Below are 17,590 nucleotides of genomic sequence, written 5' to 3'. Positions count from 1 at the left end.
AAGAATGAATTTAACCTAGTTGATATTAGTGTTTGTCTTCTTGCCTACTACTATCCAGGGACAAAAACAAGCTCTACCTCTTTACAACAGTAAGTTCACTAGTATAGCATATTTTTTCTCAGTCTTGAACTTCTCTATGTTTGATGCAGATTTTTAAGCGACATTGATATTAGCAAAACCAATGAGCATAGAATTGATGGCTTCAAGAAATTGCTCAAAAAATCTCCAATACATGTCTACATATTTCTAGTCTCTAATAGGTCCAACATAAGATTTTGGTGTATCCAAGTAACCTGATAATGCCAGGTGGTAATAATTATGTAAATGTAGCTACGCTTAGAATTAATGTAAATGTAGCTACGCTTAGAATTAATGTAAATGTAGCTACGCTTAGAATTACATGGTTCACAATATAACATATGTTTCATAATTACTACTATATTCTATCAATAAAGTCTAATGGTTTATACCATTTGTCCAACTAGCTTCCTAGATGTTTATTGAGCTATCATTCATCCAACTAATGCTTTCTTACTGTATGTAACATACCATCACTTAGTGCTTAGTACACGTTTACCCGTGAATATCCATAATCTGAGTAATATCTATCATATGCCATGACCGCAGCTGGAATTGTTGTAGTAATGGAAATAGAAATCAGACAAACTTGGTTCTCTTAACGAATTGTGTGCAGCTCCGACAACTTTCGTTCCATATTTAATATTTATGTTAACTATGTCTCCCAATAAATGTATTTAATGAGTCTTCTTTATGAGGACATAATCAACATTTATTATATATCCAACGAAGAAAGATCAGGTAGTACAGCTAGAAAGAAGAAAAAAACGCTATTCGTATGAAGTTATAAATAGCTGGATTACTTATTCCCTTCCAAAATATAAATTAAGTTGACAAAAAAATACATAGTGAAAAAGAATTGCTTAGGGGGACATGCCTACACTAGGAAATCGGTCAGATGTACACTGATAACACTGTCATGCGGCACTGCACTACTAATTCCATAGGAAATGCCATCTTGTAAATTGGTGTGAATTTTCATTCTCAATTATGATATTTGTTGTATCTACTACACTTTGAGGTGCCGAACAGAAGGAGCCTATACAAAGGAACACTTGCATAAGAAACAAGGAAAATTTACAATAAATCAATAGCTCAAAAGAAAAGGCTTTATAGAAGGTGGGACATTTACTTTCCCATCTATGCTTTAATAATCACAAGAATTCTTCCATATAAATATGAGGGGCACATTTTTGTATACACAAAGCATGTCAAGGATTTGTAATGTTCGGGAAAATTCCCAACAACATATCCAGAGTATCTGGCATAAATTTTCTTGCAAATAAATAGCATGGTCTCCGCTCCCCATTCACCATGCAAGGACGTCTGTTAATTTGTTTCTGCAAAGGCGAAATAAAAGATCACATATAGATAAACTAAAGAGAATAAGAACATCAGAAATCAAATTGAACAAATAAATTAATATAAAAAGTTTGGCATGCCCCCGAAATTGGATCATAGTTCGTCAATAACATTTTGAGATGTCATAAAAGAACCCCATGTGGGTGAACAAAATAGGCCCTTAAGAAAGTTTACTCTATTGTGACTTCACACCAACCGTAGACATACATAAAGGCTTTTGTGATATTCTTCACTGATCTACTCTACCATGAGCAACAATTATTACGACATTCTTGAAGTACACTGAAAGCAAATGACAATAATAACCTCATAAGATAATTCCTACAATTTTCAAGCAACCTAAGGCAATAACAGAAGACAGAAACAATGCCAGCAGTATATTACCAGATATTACACATGTTGGATGTTGCTTATTCAGCCCCTATCAGGTTTCTGGCCTTAAACAGAAAAGTCAATCAACTCAAGAAGCAACTAATTATAGAGCTGAAAGTTGTTTTGTACCTAGTTTAAACTTGAGCTAAACTGCTCTAGTTCATTGAATCACAGGAGAGCTGTTTTTTTCTACAGTACATGTTATATGATGCTTTGAAATGGATTCACATAATACTACATTTATTTTCTACAATTAATCTGGAGGGCTTATCGTCAAGGTTTGAAAGAAATTTTACAAAGGTGCATTATTGAAAAGAGATGACCAAACACAATGGACAATTGCAAAAGTGAACTCGTAATAGAAGGTAAGAGATGCAAATTCTCATGTGTTTCAAATCTTCAAAAACAAATCAACACGAGACATTCCCAAATAGAAACACTTATGGTCCTTAAATCAAGAAAGAAATCATCATCAAAACTAAATTTACACAAGAAAGCTGGCGTTATGACAACCACATTCATTTAGTGTGGAGTTTTTTTAAAGGATGATTCTCTGAGGTATGACCATCATTTGTCAACAAAATCTGTAGAAAAGCATATAGTTTAATTTATCTTCTCATCCAAATGGTATTTAGAAGGATCCTTTAAGAGAACCAAATTTCTAGTAGGTCACTTTGAAACATAAATTTACGATATAAAACAGATGGATACAAAACTTTAGATGTGTATGGCATGATGAAAGGAAGCAAAATTATAACCAGTTGCCAACAATCAAACTAACTTTCAAAAAACAATAGCCAAGATTTCAGGATAAACATTAAGTCTATCTTTTCTCCCTCACAACACTGTTATAAAGGGAACCGAATCAGATAAGGCAAGGTTTATCCTAAACAAGGTAGTAGTGTATCTCATTCCTTGCTCTTGTGGCCAGTCCTTGATGCAGGAACATCCCTGGAAAATCACTTGATTCTGCATTTTGAAAAGCAATTTTCAGAGCCATTTGAACTCGGAGCAGACAATTGAGTCAAATCTTGTGGTCCAACAGGCACTACATTTTGCAAAGACCGCATGTTGCTGATTTCAAGTTTAACGAAGCACAACTTGTTATGAAAATAGAGCCCACCAGTGATGAGCCTTTATTCTTTGTTGAACAATTTTCCATTGGCTTATATATTTTATGTTTTGAACTATTTTGGTGATCACAGTATATATCGACATGAAAATATGACTATTTGAGGCAAATGAGACTATTGTGTGATTAGGTTAAGTGGAGTTTTCAGTTCATTGTTTCTATTATCACCATGTGGCCTTAGTCACTTTTTCCTGAATATTCAGCATTGCTAGTTGATGGTGATTGCATGTGATTTTATCATGCTGTGTGTGTATAGTTTTGATTGTGTTTAGGAATAGTGAATTTGTATTGTAGTACAATTATTATGTTAGGAATTTGTGATGTATGTGCTTTACATGAGTAAAGTTGTGCTTGCTGCCTTTATAATATCTGTGATAGATAGGCTTGATGTGCTCCTAAACATGCAGGATTACAAGTGTAAAACCAACACTGGTCAATTTTGAAGATGTTGGCATGGATTTGTTGAGTGTATCTGTTGTGCTCCATGATGTGAAATGACACATGTTGGCAATGCCTGTAAAATCCATCTATCGTAATGCCATAAAATCTAGGACCCTTTTCTGATGAAAACAATAGAGAGTATCTATTCTATATGCATCACTGCATTTCCTTGCATATGCAAACGGTTTGTTATATACATGAGTTTAAATTTAGTATATTAACAAATATTAAATGGTAAATACTATTCAGAAATTAAAGAATTTCCTCATGTTATCCTAAAATACAGACATAATATTTTTGACTTGTTAACAGGTGTTTTGATGACTTGAAAAGCAAGTACAAAGTCATAATATTTGATTTGAAAGAAAATGTATCTTATCTCATAAGATTGTTAGTATGCAAGGAGGACTGGTTTGCTTGTATCTTGAAAAGGACTTTTCCTTATGCATATCTTGATTTGGAAAGCTTGAAGGATTTTTTAGTGCCACCCTTAAATGAATTCTTGAGATTTGGAAGAGATTTGTGTGGAGAAAATTTAGCTTTGGAGTCTTGGGAGCTTTTGCTTGGAGTATTCTCTCTTAAATTCAAATTCAAAAGGATGTGCATTCATTTGTATGTTTGAAATGTTATATTTTATGTTTTTGAATGGTAAGGACTCCAATTGCTGGCTCTGACTATTGAAAGCTTCCATGTCTTTTTCCTTGTCTGCTTAAACGCTTGAAAAAGGCTCCAATAATGGATGTTTGGGTAGAATATGCACTTTATACATCTTGGAAAATGATTTATTTTGGAGTTGAAACTTGTGGGTGAAATCAAATTAGTTGAGAAATGATTAAATTTATGAATAGGATATTGCTAGAGGCTTATGTGTATTCACTAAATCCCCCAAGAGGCAATTTGAGAATTAAACTATTTAGTCTGTGTAGATTTTGTAGAATGGATAATAAGTAGAAGGCTTGAAGTGTTTTCTTTTGTTCACCATGACTTTTACAGGTTGTGTAGTAAATCTCCTTGCTCATCAACTATTGGAGGTCAAAGTGTGACATATCTTTAGTTGCTCATCTTGAATACAAGAGATGCAGGGAATCATTTTGGATAACCACCCAACGCAGTGTTACTATTGTCATCCATTTTGGAACTCTGTGTGATTCATGTGTTGAAAAAACCATGAATAAGGTACATTGCTAGCCATGAGCTTGTCTGCATAGTCAAATGGGATAAGCCTTTTGATACACATGGTTGGGTGGTAGACTAATCATCATTATTTCAAAGAATGTAGCCATAAAAATCCATTTGCGAGATTAAGGTTCACATTGGAATTATGGAGAACTCACCAAGACTTGAAAGAGTTTGCAGATTTCATTTGTGCATTTTGTTGCTCAGCAAAAGTATATAAGATGGTATCTATTTTTCTATTGTAATACTTAGTTGAGAGAAAATGAATTGGAATTGGATTTTGTTTGAAAATGGGTCATTATTGTTTAAATTTGAAAGCTGTCATTTTGAAATTCTAGGAGTAGAATCTTAATGGTGATTGGATGTGTTATGCAACAAGCTATAGTGCAGACAAATATTACTTCTTGCCACCATTAAATCTTAGTTGCAGAGTTTGGGGCATTACTAAGCAATGATCCATTAGTAGGTCCTAGCATTATGTTGTTGCGAATTTGGGAAGCCAGATGATCATGTTAAGTATCATATTCACCTTTTGAAATTGTGGTTTTCCAGTATATTTCAAACAATTGCTGAATCGCCCAGTCAGTTATGGAAGCAACCACAGTACTCCAAGAGTGTCATGCGTATGGACTTTTCTGTTGAAACTTTCTAGGTTTGTTTCCTGCAAAAATTGGCTTCCTATTTCCAATGCGAGTTTGCCAAAAGGGTTTTCAGTGCACTTAGCAGCAAAAGTTTTGTTTAAAACTTTGGTATATAGCTACCTCCTCAATATGAGTATTGTAACGCTTGTATCTGCATCTTTGAAAGTTTCTGTATTGCTGTAACTCTATTTTGGATATTGAGAAGATTTTGAGAATCTTCTTGTGCTGTTTGAAATGACTCTCCATTGGGTCATAGCTAGTGTAAGCAAAGCTTATCAGGCATGTGCGCATGCAGTAAATAGGTGAATTATTTGTGCAGTGGCCTCTTAAATTGGAAACTGGAATTTAGATGGGTTATTTTCACCCAAGGTTTTGTGATCATGGTTTGTCAACACCATAGTTACCAGGCCCTTACTCATAAGAGTAATCAGTAAGTTTTAAAATCTCTCCAAGTCTTTATGAGTTTTTATGACTTAAACTAGCCAAGTTTTTCGCAAAAGAAAAAAAATTGTGAGCCTGTGTATCGGTTCGGCTGGGAAAAAAAAAAACACAGGAAAAAAAATAGCAATCGGATTTGTTTTTTATATTTTCAATTTGTGTATTTAGTTGTTGTCATGTCCCCTCTCTAGTTTGACTAGCAGAGTCATGAGAGTTGGCCTATTATTGGAGTCTCGTAGGCTGGTAGTGGTGGATAGAGACTCATACTGGATACTCAGTGACCAGAGTTGGTTCTGCAGTCAGTTTGAGAGCCAATCGGGGCAGTTCCTTAATTTTAGGGATTTTCCTAAAATTTAGTAGGTTGTGGCATTGATCATATTTGAGGCTCCTCAGGACCATTATACAGTTTCAGTTTCAAGGTGACATGGTATATTCTCTAGTTTCTAGGGATGGGACTGCCACTTGGCCCACATTGCCCGGTATCAATCACAAGTAGGTGATAGGACCTATTCACTGATTATTTGGTTGGTTTGGCTTTCCAGTTGAATAAAAGCAAATAATTTTAATATTTCCTAAGTTTGCGTTTAAATAAATTAAAATAAAGCTATTTATATAACTAATTGGAGTAATAAGGGGATTTTGGCTTCATCTGGTCAGGCAAGCCTATGTTTTATAGCTCATTGGAAAGGTCTTGAATTATTACAACTTGTTTTCATCATCCAGAGGCATTCAAGCACCTATAGTTATGTTATTTGAGGAGAGGGGTGTTTTTCCTATACATAGAAGCCTTTTAGTTGAGAAGATGTCATTTTATAATAAAGGGAGAGGCATATTCTCCCTTCAGTGTTCGATTGACTTTGAGAGGGAGATAAAAGGAGATGTTGGATGGCTCATTTTTTCATTATCTTTTACATCTTCATTCTTGATATTTGCGATTTTCCTCTAAGGAGCGATTCTAGAGGTCTGGACGCAAACCCTAGAGCCTGGCTATTGGGATGCAAACTCCAATAGATGGTTTCAGCAGCATTCTACAATATTGTTTCAATAGTTGACAAAGATTGTTAAGTTCAGCGTTTGGGGGTGCTTGTGCATTGCACTTTGAGGATCTTGTTTGGCACGTTGGGATCTTCTTGCTGCCTTGGTGTGACTATAGCAACCGTACAACTGCCTTTCAGCTGGCATGTGATTTGTTGGTTGGTTTACTTCACCCATCTCTGCCCCTTTGGTGTGTGGCTGGTCCATTCTTGCAGCTGGTGTCATCATTCTTTGTTTGTAAACACCTTTGCTAGCATACTGATTACATATCTTGCCCTGTACGATTTGTAGCTATTCTGGTTCACTGAATATTATATTATTTGTTGCTGTTGTTAGTTATTGTTTTACTTATATCTGGAAAAAAAAGAAATTAAAACAATACTTCTGCAACTTCCGTCTAATTCTCTATGACCACAAGAAAAGCACAGGAAACTCTATTATTTTAATTAAAATTTACAGAAGTTCAGTGAAAGGATCCTTTTGGGATCTTTCAGTTGTGAGGGAGGAAATAGTCTTCCAAGCCCTTCATAACTAATTTCAACCAATTAAAAGTGGATTTGAGTTGATTTCAAGAAATTTTTGAAGAAAAATCACATTCCCATATAGGTTTTCTGATTTTGTTTGAGTGTATTTTTTTAAACATTCTATTTATTTTTCTTGCATCCAGATGAATACAAAATCATTCCTAAATAGTTACAATTTATTTTGAGCCATTAGAACAAGATTTGACACTATTTTTGACAAGTTTTATTGAATTGTTCACTATTTTTTCAAAGAATCTCTAGCTGTTACAAATAATCAAACCGTAGTAAATTTTTTATTTTTTAAACTATGAATTCTCTCTAAAAATATTGAGACTAATTTAGAAGGTTTGCTTAATTGTTTGACTAAAATATCAATTTTGTGTTTTCATTTCCTATGTACAAGTCACCAATTAACTATTAATTCAGCATGGCAGATCCAAGGAATGATTGGCCACTAGAACCAGGCCCATCTGGATTTCTTAGCACATGTTCTAAAGGTGCTAGAGGTAAGTCATGGAGGTGTGCCTATGAAGGATTGGAGCATCACTGTCCATGAATTAGTGGCCAATCATTCTTAGTATCACAGTGCGTTGCATAAAATTTGAGAAACTAAATCATGCAGACATAAACCGCCTCAAATACCACCTTGCAGGCATTGACATGCATAATACTAGGAAATGTGAAAAAACCACGAGATAAAAAAAGATATGTTAATGTCAAGCTTGCAATTGGGGAAGAGAAAAAATGCAACAGGGGAGGGCAAAATTAGCTAGGAAGGCAGCCATCTCAACTTGTTTCAATTGATATTGAAGAAGCACCTAAGAGCATCGTGAGCTTTTGTTATGGCCCGCATAAATGCAAAACAAGCATCCCCCTCCTTACCACTTTTGCTTCTCTAGAAGAGTGCCTATTGTTGCATCACCATCAAGGACACAACCTATAGGGAGTTATTTCATGCCCAAGAACACACCTAGAGCATAATTATCATTAAACACATTGGATGGAACATAGAGGCACATATGAAAACAAACATTGCATGTGCTTATTCTTGGTATGTCAACATCCCATTGAGTGTGGTAAACAGCCGTTATTGGCTAAATTTGGTGACTGCAACAATAGTTTCAAGAGAAGAGCACATGGCCCCTTCTCGCAAGGATTTGGGTGGAAAGTTAGTAAATTGTCTACTTGATTTTGTTTTTAACTGTTTTTTCAGATTTCTTGTTTATTAAATCAAAATTATGTACTAATACTTAGTTTCACTTTGTGCTTGCAAGTTGCTTACAAATGCAGTTGATATGGCAAAAGAAGTGGGAGGCCAAAAAAAATGGAAAAAAATTGGTTGCGCCATTTTTTTATGGGTGTATAGATAGCAAAAAATTGCACCATTATTAATGTTTTGGTTGCTTGCAAGAACAATGTAGTGCTCTTGAAATTAGTTATTTCCTCCAACGAGGTGGATAAAGCAGAAATATTGGAAATAATGTTGGAGAACATTGTCATAAAAGTTGAAATAGAGAATATGGTGCAAATCAAAAAAGATAATGCAGAAACATGTTGCAATAAGTAAAATCCTCCAAGAAAGGAACCCCACACTTTTTCGGACCTCCTTTTGGAGGACATTGGAAAACCTAATTATGTGACTCAAGTTGTGCAAGATCACAAAATATATCTACAATCACCTGAGAGTTCTACATTTCATGAGAAAGCACACTCATATGAAAGATTTGGTGAGATCCAATTTCACAAGATTTCCAGCTATTTTCTCGACTTTGGAAAGAAATATTGGTGCATTGGCTTCTTTGAAACAAATGTTTGTGAGTCGAGCATGGCTATATTCACCTTATTCAAAGAAGGTTGAAGGAGAGCTTGTTACATACATAGTCTTTGACAAACATTTTGCACAAAGGGTTTGCAGAGATTGTGAAGGTAACTTGAATTTTTAATTATTATTGTTTCAAGTCTTTCGTAATCAATTCATAACTTACTAACTCCATTAATTGTAGGTGTCTAAGCCCCTAGCTAGAGTTTCGCGCTTGGTAGATGAGGATCGAAACCCAATGGGGTTTTTGACATATCAGTCAAGTTTGTTATTAGTGACACTTATTCATATTGTATATGGTTACCAAGCTCATTGTACAATTTACAGTGTTTGCCAAGTATTTCAGTTGCTACCTAGTCCTTTGGACAAATCCCAGTGGTTACCGAGCAGATTCAGTGAATGTGAAGACCAGCAGTGTAAACTGTGCATTTTAGTTGATGTCGAGTTTATTAGTGGGTATTGAGCAGTCTAGTGTTTACCAAGCTCACAGTTCATGTGATGCGAATCCAGTGTTAACTAAGCCATTTTGTGTTAACCAAATGATTCAGTTTATACGAAGCTCAAGGTGATAGTGCTTACCGAGTATTACCATGGTAAACAAGTGATTCAGTTTAAGCCAAGTTGCACAATATCAACCGAGTCACTAGTGCAGACCAAGTTCAAGACGACTTAGAAGCTTAGTTATCGATTCGGGATACGAATCTGATTCGAGCACGTGAATCGGATCCGTGGATTCGTGATTTTTTTTTTTCCCGATTAGGATTCGTGGAGGATCCATGAATATATATATATATTACTGATCTTGCCCAAGCCCCAACTAGTAATATATATATATATATATATATATATATATATATATATATATATATATATATATATATATATATATATATATATATATATATTTATTTATTTCTCTCATTTATTAGTATATATAATGCATAAAAAGGTCATTTTAGCACTAGAAAGCCAAAAAAATATATTTAAAAAAGTCATTAAATAATTTAGACTCACTTGAACCTGTCGATCCTTGAGGATTCATGCTGGATCCTTTTGAGGATTCGTGTCTGGATTCATGCAGATCCGGGCAGGATCCTTGTTTTACACAGTGGATTCGTCAAGATTCATGGCCCACGAATCCGAACGAATCCACTGTGTAAAACAAGGATCCTGCCTGGATCTGCACGAATCCAGGCACGAATCTAGATCCGGATCGGACCCGAATCCGGATCCGGCCTCTAGGGCACGAATCCGGTAACTAAGCTTAGAAGTGATCAGTATGAACCGAGCTTCTACATCTATCGAGTGCATGACGATGCCAAGCAATGACAGTGGATGCCGTCTATCAGAACCTCACCGAGTCAATCTTCAGAACACAAGTGTCTTCATGTGGGCCGACTTTGTAATATTTGTGTTACCTTGTCTGATGGTCGACTTTGTAATTATGTAAATTGGATTGGTATATATATCTAATGTATTGTACCATATCAAGTATGCGAGTGTGTAAGTTGTGCAATGTAATCGTATGCAATTTGAATAAATAGAAGAAGAGAGAATTGTAAAGGCCATAACAACATAAGGAGCAACAGAGACATATCTATCACAGAAAGGTGATCAATACACAAAGGAATCTCATTCAACAAACCAAGTTGCAGATCAGAGATCTACTACTTCATCCTAACAAGTGGACCAGTCAAAATCCTTTAACAAGGTAGACCTAACAGTCTTTCATAAATCTCTTTACCGAGTGCATACTTCTTTGTATGTTTGAAAATCCTCTCACAAGGTGGACCTAGCAGTCATTTTTGCTCCTAACAGCGCAGATCACCAGAAGTGATCAATGTAAGCTTTAATAGGCTAACTTTATACTGCAATATTGAAGTTTGTGGGTATCATCCCCACCCCAATTTTACTTTCTATTTGGAAGGATTCTGGGTCACCAAATCTGTGTCAAAGTGTTATGAATGCTTTCATATTTTCAGTTTCTCTTGCATGCAATTAGATTAGATGTGATGAACTAAATACTAATTGGATTATTGAATTAAGAATTGAAATTGTTGAAGTTTTAGAAGTTACTGATTCACCCTTCTCCTCTCAGTAACTTAGCATAGTCTTGAATATTTCCAACAATTGGTATCAAAGTTGTGTGGTTCTCAGGAGAAAGTTTAACAGCTTGAGCAAAGATCAAGGCCATGGAGATATTCAGACTTGACAAAGCTATTGACAATGAGAAGTTGGATTTGGAAATGGTCATTGCCCAACTCAAGAAAGCAAAAGAGCAACTCTCCCAATCCCTGAAAAGAAGAAATGAACTTACAAATCAAATGAATGATCATCTCTACATTGAAGAAAGAATTGAAGACTTTCATCCTTCAAGCAGCTCAGATGAAGCAAATGATGCAATCAAAGAACTCCTAAAGAAGAATGGTTCCCTGCAATAAGAAGTGAGAAAACTAAGAAGAGAACAAGAAATCCAGTCAGTAAGGCTAAGTGAAACCATGGAAGAGAAAAACAAAACAACAGCGGAATTGGAAGGAAAAGACAATGAGATTCAACATCTATCCTTTTAGCAAACTGACCTCATCAATCAGCTCACCAATGCAAATGAAGAAATCATGAACCTGAGATCTAAAAATGAAAGATTGCAGAATGATCTAAACTCTGAAAGGCAAATCAATGAAATCCCAAGCAGACATGAATCAATTGAATGAGCAAAATCTCTATAGACAAAAAGGAAAAGCTGGAATTGGATATAAAGAAGAAGGTGAATCCTCCAAACAAGGTGCTCAAAAGAATCAAAGACCTACTTGCAATCACTGTGGTAAGATAGGTCATACATCAAACAAATGTTAGAGCAATGTTAAAGCAAAATTCAATGGAAAGTGCTACAATTGCAATCAGCATGGTCATTGGGCTAATGAATGTAAAGAGAAACCAAGATTTGAAGGCAAATGTCATAAATGTGAGAAACATAGACACAAGGCATCAGAATGCAAAACCAAGACACTGAATCCTACAGAACAAATTGTGAAAGCTATATTTGGTTGGGATTACAATACCTAGTGTAGATGTCATTACTGTGGAGAATTTGGACACATTGGTATGAATTGTGTTAAATATCATATGAGGAAAAGAGATACCACCAAAAGATGTTTTATTTGTACAGAACTTGGTCATCTTGCCAAGAACTGTATGAATACTAGTAGAATTGAAGATGAAAAGAAGGCAAAAGTTGATAACATCTGAAAGCAGATGAGATAGCAATGGATTCCTAAGTCTACCGAGGATACTGGTCCAAGCAATGATGGTCAAGTCACTCAAGAATTGGGTGACTCTACCATTTCTAATTAACGTTCTCAAAAGAGAACTGGAACTAGGCTATCAAAGATGGCATCCAAATCAGTTCCAATTGAAAGGTGACAAAGATCCAAATCTGTATTCAGGATACAAAGGGATCACAGAGTAATATGGGTACTAATGTCTACCAAGTTACTTCTCTACCAAGTGAGGTCAGGTCATAGACTTTACCAAGCGAGGTCGGGAGTAATGAAGATTCATATGGTTACAAGTTGTGAAGATGTCGCCGAGTGACCAATGCCAAGTAGTGGATGACAGTCTGTAACATATCTACTTTTGTAACGAGCATTAATGGCAAAATTTCAACAAAAGGCATGGAATCAAAGTCATTTCCTACCGTGAAATTACAAGTGCTATTGTGAAAGTGCAATCTTCAAAGCGACCAAAGCAATTAGAACAAATTTCCAACGAATGTTTTTGAATTCTCTCAATCTACTGAGTGAAAATGGCATCCAGCAGCAGCAAGGTTAAGCAAGGATCTGACATGTTGGTTCGTGGAGTTGAGTGAAAAGCACCAAATTTCAAGCTCACTCCTGCAATTGCCGAAACCCTAGATCCAAGCGGTGTGCAATCCCAAATCCCTCCGAAGGTAGTTCTTATCAATGATATTCACACTCACTTCAAATGCGTTATTCAAGAGATTGGTACACTAGAAATGGAGGATGCCCTAGGTCAGCTATGTGTGAATGGAGTCCTAAAACCTGAGCATCAACATCTAGAAACCAAAGGGTTGACACATATCCTTCATATGCCCTGTGAATTTCAAATCAAATGGATTAAGTTTATCCTCAGTCTAGTGCATAATGGGCAGCTATAGCTAGAGCAACCAATTCTGATAACTAAGAAGATGATTCATCGAATCACTGGCCTCCCAATGCTAGCCAAAGCCAAGACGACAAAAACCCTAGGTCAGGCAAAATTGGAAAAGAAAACCCTAGCTAAATGGGATGGAAGAGGAACGAAAATTAGCAATGTTTCTAACATGGAATTAAAGTTTGGTATTCAAATTATTGCACAAAAGATATACAGTTCAAGCAGACTAAATAGTGTGTAATGTGAAGTCGTGGACTTGGCATACAAGGTGGTTAAGAACAATTTATCATATGACCTTGCCGACCTATTGCTGAGACAGTTCAACAAGAACATGGAAAGCATAAGAACATCAAAGAACAATCCATGTAAGTTCGGTTCTTTGTTAACTTGCCTATTATTTTATGTACAGAAATTATTTCCCTCTAAAGGCACTATAGTATGGAGAAAAGATGTGCCTGTGCTTTGTCAGATAAATGAGTATATTGTCGAGATGGGTGAGAACTACAACAGTATCATGGACAACTATTTTGATGTATTTACGAAGAAAATGAACAATAGGTTCAAAATTCCCAAGAAGCTAGTTGAAGACTGTAAGGATGATGTATGCTTCATGGTGGACAGTGACAAAGTGTACATTCAGGCAATTAGGCCTATAATTGCGTGGGTAAAACCTCTTGGTTATGAGGTTAACACTGATGAAACAAAGGATATCACTAAACCTCTTATCAATGAACCAATTGATCCTAAGGCTGCATACTTTGGAACGTATGATGAAGCAAAGGCCAAGATTGAACTTGAAATAAGGCTCCCTCAGGTGGTCAACAAAGGAAAGAGAAGGATTGCAAAGCTGAAATCAAGTACACCTCTCTTGTTAACTGAAGGAAAAGGTGAGGATAAGCAAAGTGAGGAAGCAAAGGATGAGGAAGAATTTGAGAAAGAAGAACCACTAAAGAAGAAAGGCAAAGTGATTATCACCAAGCCAGCAAAGCCATCCACTGCAATTTTCACAAGGAGATCTTCAAGGAAGAACTCTGACAAGGAAGGAGGAGACATTGTATTTAGCAGTGTAACGGGACTCGCCGAGTCAGCCTCGAACTCGACGAGTCAGAGGCAGAGTCCACCTTTCCGAGGCAAACTGCCTCTTGACTAGGACTCTGCCGAGTCCTGTCCGAGTCCAGTCTGACTCGGCAAGTCCATGGACTCGCATGACTCGGCGAGTCCCGATGCCAGGACTCTTGCCGGCGGGTAACAAGTAAAAAGGCAAAAAAAACATAAAATGCTTTGTTTAATTGGATTTTTTTAGTTTGTATAACATGTTATTGACCTAAAAAGGTCATTCCACCATTTGTTTGTGCTCACAAGAGAGAGGAAAGAGTTAGAGAAGAATATTGGAATTTTGAGAGAGAAATCAACAAACCGGTTTGCTCTCCCGTATTGATTGCTAATGGTTTGTGCATCTTTCTAGCTTGCATTAAAGCATTGAGAGGAGTTTGAGGGAGCATTTGGAGGAGGTTTCTACAAACTTGCATTTCCATTGTTTGTGCAAATTTGAAGAGGTAAGCTACAAGTTGTTGTTGCATTTCTTTGTGTTGTTTTATACTATGTTTTAAACTTTTACATTCATATTTTTTAAGTATTTTCACTTCTCATTTTGTTTAAATTTGTTTGGTCTCTACTCTCTACTACTAATCTACTATTTTTTTACTTCTCATTTTGTTTACATTCATATTGCAGCAGGCTGACAGCGAACAGTAACTTACTGAAATTTGATATAATGTCTCAACAACAAGGTGAGGGAAGTGGAAATAGGCCTCCATTTAACCCTAATGCAGACCCAAGTGCAATAGCAAGGGATAGGGCTTGGAAACATGCCATCCCGGGGCACAAAAAAGGAGTCGTTACATGTTTGCATTGTGGTGTGGTATATAATGGGGGAGGAATAAATAGATTGAAGTATCACCTAGCACATATACCTAGACATGATGCTAAAAAATGCAAAAATGTACCCCAAGATGTTATGCGAGACATCCAAACTCTTCTAGAGGAAAAAATGAAGCAAAAAGAATTGAAAAAGAAGCAACATGAAGAAGTGGCACAACTAGCTGGAGCCCACCAGGGGTCTTCTAGTTTTCGCTCTCCATTATCCACTGCTCCACCTACGGATACCACTGCTTCTACGAGTGTGAGCATTGGGCCTCGTAAGCAAAAATCGACACTTGATTCTATGTTTGCTCCACGCACGGCTCCAGGTTCACAGCCATCGCTTGAGGGCATGGGTTGGAACAAGCATAAACATGATTATGCAAAATTAGCACTTGGGGACTTCTTCATCTACAACAACATTTCATTCAATGCAGCAAGGTAATTATTCATGTAAATTTAAATTTAAGCCTTCTCTTGCTTTCAAAGTTAAAGATTCAGCTTTCAACTTTCAACTTTCAATAATATGTTTATTTTGTTTATTTTAATTTGTATTTTGTTTTCAAATTTATTTATAATATACTAATTTGTTTAACTTTAAATTTTATTCTATTTGTTTTAGATCCCCTTATTGGCAAATTGGAATCGATGCTGTTGCTGTTTGTGGTCCGAGGTTCAAAGCCCCTAGTGCTGAAGAGCTAGGAGGCCCTATTTTGAACCAAAGGGTGGCTGATGTACAAGTTGAAATCACGGAGCAGCGTGAGGTGTGGAAGAAAAAAGGTTGCACCATCATGACTGATGGTTGGACTAATAGAAGGAGTAGAACACTCCTCAACTTTCTTGTTTCAGGTAAACTGTAATTGTACTTAGAGTCTTAGACATTAAAAATTTAGAAGTAGAACTTGTACTTAAGTGATTAAGTTTATAAATTTTGAATTTATAAATTATGATTCATCATTAATCATTATACTAATTTGTTTTTTTTTCTTTAGGTGCCACGGTTTTTTTGAAATCCATTGATGCCTCGAGAAAAACAAAGAATGTTGAATATCTTTGTGGGATAATGGATGAAGTGATAAAGGATGTAGGTGAGGAGAATGTGGTGCAAATAGTTACTGATAATGCAGCAAATTATGTTGCTGCAGGAAAGCTTCTTATGGAGAGACACCCTCACCTATTTTGGACCCATTGTGCCGCTCATTGCATTGACCTCATGTTAGAGGATCTTGGTAAACTCCCTTGGATCAAAACAGTTATAGAGCGAGGAAAGAGTGTATGCAAATTCATATATAATCATACACGGGTCCTCAACCTCATGAGGAAACACAATGAGCAAAGGGAGTTGTCTCGTCCAGGGGTCACTAGATTTGCAACCAACTTCCTCACATTGAAATCCTTGCTTGATTCAAAAGGAGGTTTGAAACGTATGTTTGTTAGCGAGGAGTGGCTTGCATCCTCATATGCAAAGACCACTGCAGGGATTGCTGTAGCTGATCATATTTTTGACGAGCCCTCTTTTTGGACACCTATTGCTGATATTGTGACGGTAATTTTCCTTTTTGTCCTTATTTCAACTTTATTTTGTTTATGAAATTATGTTATAAATTATTGTTCATTTTTTAAAGAAAAAACTTAAAGCTGATTATTTCTTTTCCAACTTTCATAATGTTTGCAGTTTGTAAAGCCGCTTATTGTTCTCCTACGAACCGCTGATGGAGAGAAGCCCTCAATGGGCTACATTTATGAGGGCATGGATAGGGTGAAGGAGGCCATTCGCACTTTTTTTGCAGGGAATCGAGATAGGTATGGGCCTATATGAGATGTCATTGATAGACGATGGCACAATCTACTTCACAGGCCTATACATGCAGCGACCTACTTCCTTAATCCAGCATACCAGTTCAACCCACATTTCAAGGCTGATGATGAGGTGTGGAGCAGCCTCTACGATGTTATAAAGAGAATGTCACCTAATTCAGCAGTTAGCACAGATATAATCCGTGAGATTGAGCTATTTAAGAAAGCTCAAGGGGACTTATTTGCACGAGAGTTGTGCAAAAGAAATAGGACAGCATTGATGCCTGGTAAACACTAAAAATCTTTGATTCTACATCCTAAGTTCTAATAATAATTCTATTACCATCTTAATTTGATAAATTCAAAGTTATTGATATGATTCAAAAATTTCTTGTTTCAGATGCATGGGGGGAGATGTTTGGCACAAAGATGCCAAATTTACAGAGGATTGCGATTCGCATCTTGAGCCAGCCATCTAGTGCATCAAGATGCGAACGTAATTGGAGTCTTTTTGAGCACATACACTCAAAGAAGCGCAATAGGTTGACAGTGCAAAAATTAAATGATCTTGTCTTTGTTCACTACAACCTTCGCCTTCGCCTTCGCCATAGACAGATCCTTAGCACCAATACAACTCCGATTGTATTAGAGAATGTTGATCCTCATGCAAAGTGGAACACAGAGG

The 17,590-nt window shown here is 36.4% G+C and overlaps 1 protein-coding gene across 1 annotated transcript in view; it reads right to left on the bottom strand.

Moving 5' to 3' along the window:
- Positions 1-1,036: 1,036 nt before the first annotated feature.
- LOC149571056 (glycosyltransferase BC10-like) overlaps positions 1,037-17,590 on the bottom strand; it is a 72,990-nt gene continuing 56,436 nt past the window's right edge. The window contains exon 11 of the mRNA XM_089812627.1: positions 1,037-1,418. Within this exon, the coding sequence (XP_089668753.1) occupies positions 1,290-1,418 (129 nt within the window). The 3' untranslated portion in view covers positions 1,037-1,289. The remainder of the gene's footprint in view (positions 1,419-17,590) is intronic.

Source organism: Cupressus sempervirens, chromosome 2 (genome assembly GCF_028749045.1).
Source record: "Cupressus sempervirens isolate cs-2001-9-10 chromosome 2, ASM2874904v1, whole genome shotgun sequence".
In the NCBI taxonomy this organism is placed as follows: Eukaryota; Viridiplantae; Streptophyta; class Pinopsida; order Cupressales; family Cupressaceae; genus Cupressus; species Cupressus sempervirens.
Note: the sequence above shows the minus strand (reverse complement) of the source record. Positions and strands in the feature narration are given on the sequence as shown.